This window comes from Pygoscelis adeliae, unplaced genomic scaffold (genome assembly GCF_000699105.1).
Source record: "Pygoscelis adeliae isolate BGI_AS28 unplaced genomic scaffold, ASM69910v1 Scaffold280, whole genome shotgun sequence".
NCBI classification, from domain to species: Eukaryota; Metazoa; Chordata; class Aves; order Sphenisciformes; family Spheniscidae; genus Pygoscelis; species Pygoscelis adeliae.
Genome location: NW_008823944.1, coordinates 958,148 through 961,805, shown reverse-complemented (window position 1 = coordinate 961,805; position 3,658 = coordinate 958,148). Strand labels below are relative to the sequence as shown.

The window sequence follows — 3,658 nt, the reverse complement described above, 5'->3', positions numbered from 1 at the left end:
CAAGTCTCCCAGAAACGCCTCACCACCCCCACTATCACATACCAGGCAACAGGCACCAGCAACAGGCAAGACTAATTAACCACCACCTTAAGTGTGAAGTGCAGTGATTATATTGGCAAAACCTGTCCTCAACAGCGGGCACACAGGACCACGGGGCAGGAGCACAAGCAGGGCATCTCACGCAGCCACGCTTCCTTCCACGGGTCTCCTACCTCCTCGGGATCCCTGTAGAAGTACAGGTCAGGCATGACTTCCCAGGGGTGCTCACGGGAGATGGTGCCACGCATGCGCAGGACCTCCCGAGCCAGCATCCACCACATCAGGCCCACTGAATGGGCTCCCTGGAACAGAAGAAACTGTGTAAGATTTCCTGTAAAGCTAAACCTTTGGAAACACCTTTTTTCTTTAAAAGAGCGAAAGACTGATTTGCACTTCATCCAAGGTTCTTGCTTGGCAAGAGAAAGGCATTGCTTGCTAATTGCCCAGACTATGTACTTGACTCAGGAAGGGCAACTTTTTGAGTTCCCAGTGACATTTTCATGTCTCTGCAAAAATCGCAGCGCACTTCAATCGCCAGCATCTGAATTTGCTGTATACAGCATAGCCTGAAGCGATTCTCCTGCTACGGAGTTTCATACTGCTCACTACCCCGCGTGAATCTTGCCGAAAAGACAGGGATTATGCTTGTCACATATGCAAGAATGAAGAAATAGAAAACTTGACCAAATGAGCGGTCTTACACACGTGCTCAGATTTAGCTTACATTAGTTGTGGTGAATGACAACATCTAGAGATCAAAGATAGTTTCCCATCTCCCTAGACTTTACCTTTCAGGTGGTTTCTGGCAAGGAAGGTTTCAGAACAGTTTCTTCATCAGTTCACTTTATCTTTCATTCATATTCATAAACTGTGGCAAGAACGACTATCAAACTCCACTCACTGGGCCACAAAGACCCTCATGGCACCAGCGAGAAGTCCTGCCAGGTTACTATAGCACACGTCCTACACTTGAGAGTTCCTTGGCCAGAAACTGGCCTCAGCTCCAAGCTCCAACTGTGTGCAGCTCACCTCCTCCTCCCCACCTGCCTGCTAGCTTGCAAGAGGCCTTAATTAGCTCGTCGCCCCGGGAGACATGCGAGATACAAGCCAACCCTCCCCTGCAGAAAGCATCCGTCTTGCAACCTAGGGCATGCTCTGGAGGAAGCAGCTTTGAATGCTACAACAAAGCCGTTACCTTATTGTTGCAGGGAATAGCAATATCCACATAGCGCAGCGGGGAGTCGGTGTTGCACAGCGCAATGGTGGGGATGTTGACGTAAGATGCCTCTGTCAGTGGCTGATGATCAGCCCGGGGGTCCGTAACAACCAGGAGTCGTGGCTCACGGAAGGCCGCTTGGATCTGATTTGTGAAGGTACCGGGGGTGAAACGTCCAGCAATAGGAGTAGCCCCAGTAGCAGCAGCAAACTTCAGAACAGCACGCTGCAAAATGGACCACAGCAAAGGTGAAGCAGGGAAACTGCATTTCCACCGAGTCACCCAGGTATGCTGTCAGTGAACACACGTGAAATTTACTTGAACAGTATGTTTCAATTCCTGTGAAATCGGGGCTCACCAACAGCTCTGCATTCAGACTGAGAGAAAATAAAAATGCTTTTAAAAATAGCTACACCAACACCAGGAGTTAAAAAGATCACATCCACCAGCAAAGCAAGAAGTCAGGATACAGGAAAAACACCCTTTTTCTTCCTGAACTTAGTTGCAAGCTCTACTCCAAAGTCTCAAAATCAAATCACGAAAGGGGGGATAAAACAAACAGCTTATGAAAAAAGCAAAGCCAATTTTCTGCCATTATTTCTACATCCTCCCATTATCCAGTAGCATAACTTCAGGAACTACAGGAAAAGCTCGGTAGTGAATATACACAAACTGTAGCTGTGTCCATTAAAATTGCAGTTGGCAGTTCTTACTCACTTGCACCAGCTCTCAACTTCTCAGGCATGTGGCAAGGCCTGCTATCAAACTCCATTCATAGAGGGAGCTCCTCTCCTGGCCTTAGCGAAAACCCTGCCATCCGGTTTGCTGTAGCACACTTCCGACACTTGAGAGCTCATCGGCCAGAAACTGACCTCAGCATCAAGCTTTAACAGTGTGCAGGTCAAGTCCATAGGAACCCAAGCTTCTCCTTTGTAAATCCACCCCATGTCACTCATAATCTTCCTGTATGTTTGTGGCACCACCTGCATTACTCCAAAGAAACTAAGCTCACAGATATACCTCAGTGGCTAATCAGATTTCATTTAACGGTTGTGTCCCCTTCTACAACAGATTTTTTTTGCTAAAAATCTAGAGAAGAAATTAAAAATATACTAGTTACTATACCTTGTTCAATAACAGAGCAAATGATTTATCTGAAAACTTTTGTATCAGGCGCTTATTGTCCTCAAAAAGCAGTGCCAGTGACCCACAGAATTACTGGGGGGGGGGGGGCACCAGAGGACTGACCACAAATATGCCAGAAATCCAACAGGAAGTACCCACAGGATATGAAAGAAAAACAAGTTATCAAACATCCTGAAGCTACAGAAATGGGGGGTGGGTTTCAACTGATCTCTTCTAAGCTGCAAGTGCAGCACAAGAAACATGCTTCCAAAAAAGTGTTCCTAGAGCCAAAATTCCTGTTGCTCCCTTTTATCGTCAAGCTGCCACTGGCAGGCAATGATGCATGGCAAGAGAGTCCTGCTCCCAAGACTGCAGGCCTCACGACCAACAAGTGTCCATACCTGTCCAGTATTTCTAGAAGAAATGACGCTCACATCAGCTGGGTTCTCAATGGCAACAATGGCACGGGCTGCCAGGAGGAGTTTTTCCCAGGTCCTCTTCAGATTGATGATGTAAATACCTGTTGGTGACCAAAGGCTTTAGAGCAACCAGCAAATACAAGATCCTAAAACAGGATAGCACTCTTCTGCCATTAAACATTGTCACATGGCTGTGGTTACTCCAAAATTCTAGTTGGTGAAGAATGGTTTTAATGTAGCACACTTCCAGCACCTATCCGCATGAACCAGGGCCTGGTACGAGCGTCAATCTTTTAACAGGGTGCAGCTCAGATTGAAGAACAATGCAAACCAGCAGAAACCACTACTGAGACATTAAAACCATTTTGTACTATAGTCAAGAACTAGCAGAAGCGCCTAAATCCAGCTGTGATTGATTTACCAAGTTCTGAAATCCTAACTTCGTCCCACTTCCCCGAGTAACGTGATTCAATCACTAAAGACGTCTGCACCTTTCAGGCCATAGAGAAACTGCGAGAGAGCTCAAGCATTAGCACCCCCCTGCTTTCCTCAGCCGTGCCCGCAGAATCCCTGCTGCCCACCCAGGGCCATCCATCCCTCGGGTTTACCATCGCTTTTCCTTTTGTAGATATACTGCTCCATCTGGAAGTCAAGGTTGGTGCCTCCCAGGTGGGTCCCGGCAGCGAGGAATTTGAGGACATCCTCCTCCTTCATCTGCAGGACATCGAGACCTCCGGACATCGTGGGGGTTTCCCTTTGGAAGCGACGACAGGGAACCTGCGGGCACAAGCCCCCGGCTCAGCCACGCGGGGACTCCCCCCTCCCTCCGCCCCACGAGGGCCCGGGCCACGCGCCCGAC

At 48.3% G+C, this 3,658-nt stretch overlaps 1 protein-coding gene across 1 annotated transcript in view; it reads right to left on the bottom strand.

The window, feature by feature from the left end:
* Positions 1-3,658, bottom strand: part of RPSA (ribosomal protein SA) — a 9,307-nt gene that overhangs the window by 2,306 nt on the left and 3,343 nt on the right. Inside the window, exons 2-5 of the mRNA XM_009321208.1 lie at positions 3,408-3,576; positions 2,782-2,900; positions 1,235-1,480; positions 209-341 (exon numbers count right to left, since the gene is read on the bottom strand). Coding sequence (XP_009319483.1) covers positions 209-341; positions 1,235-1,480; positions 2,782-2,900; positions 3,408-3,540 — 631 coding nt within the window. The 5' untranslated portion in view covers positions 3,541-3,576. The remainder of the gene's footprint in view (positions 1-208; positions 342-1,234; positions 1,481-2,781; positions 2,901-3,407; positions 3,577-3,658) is intronic.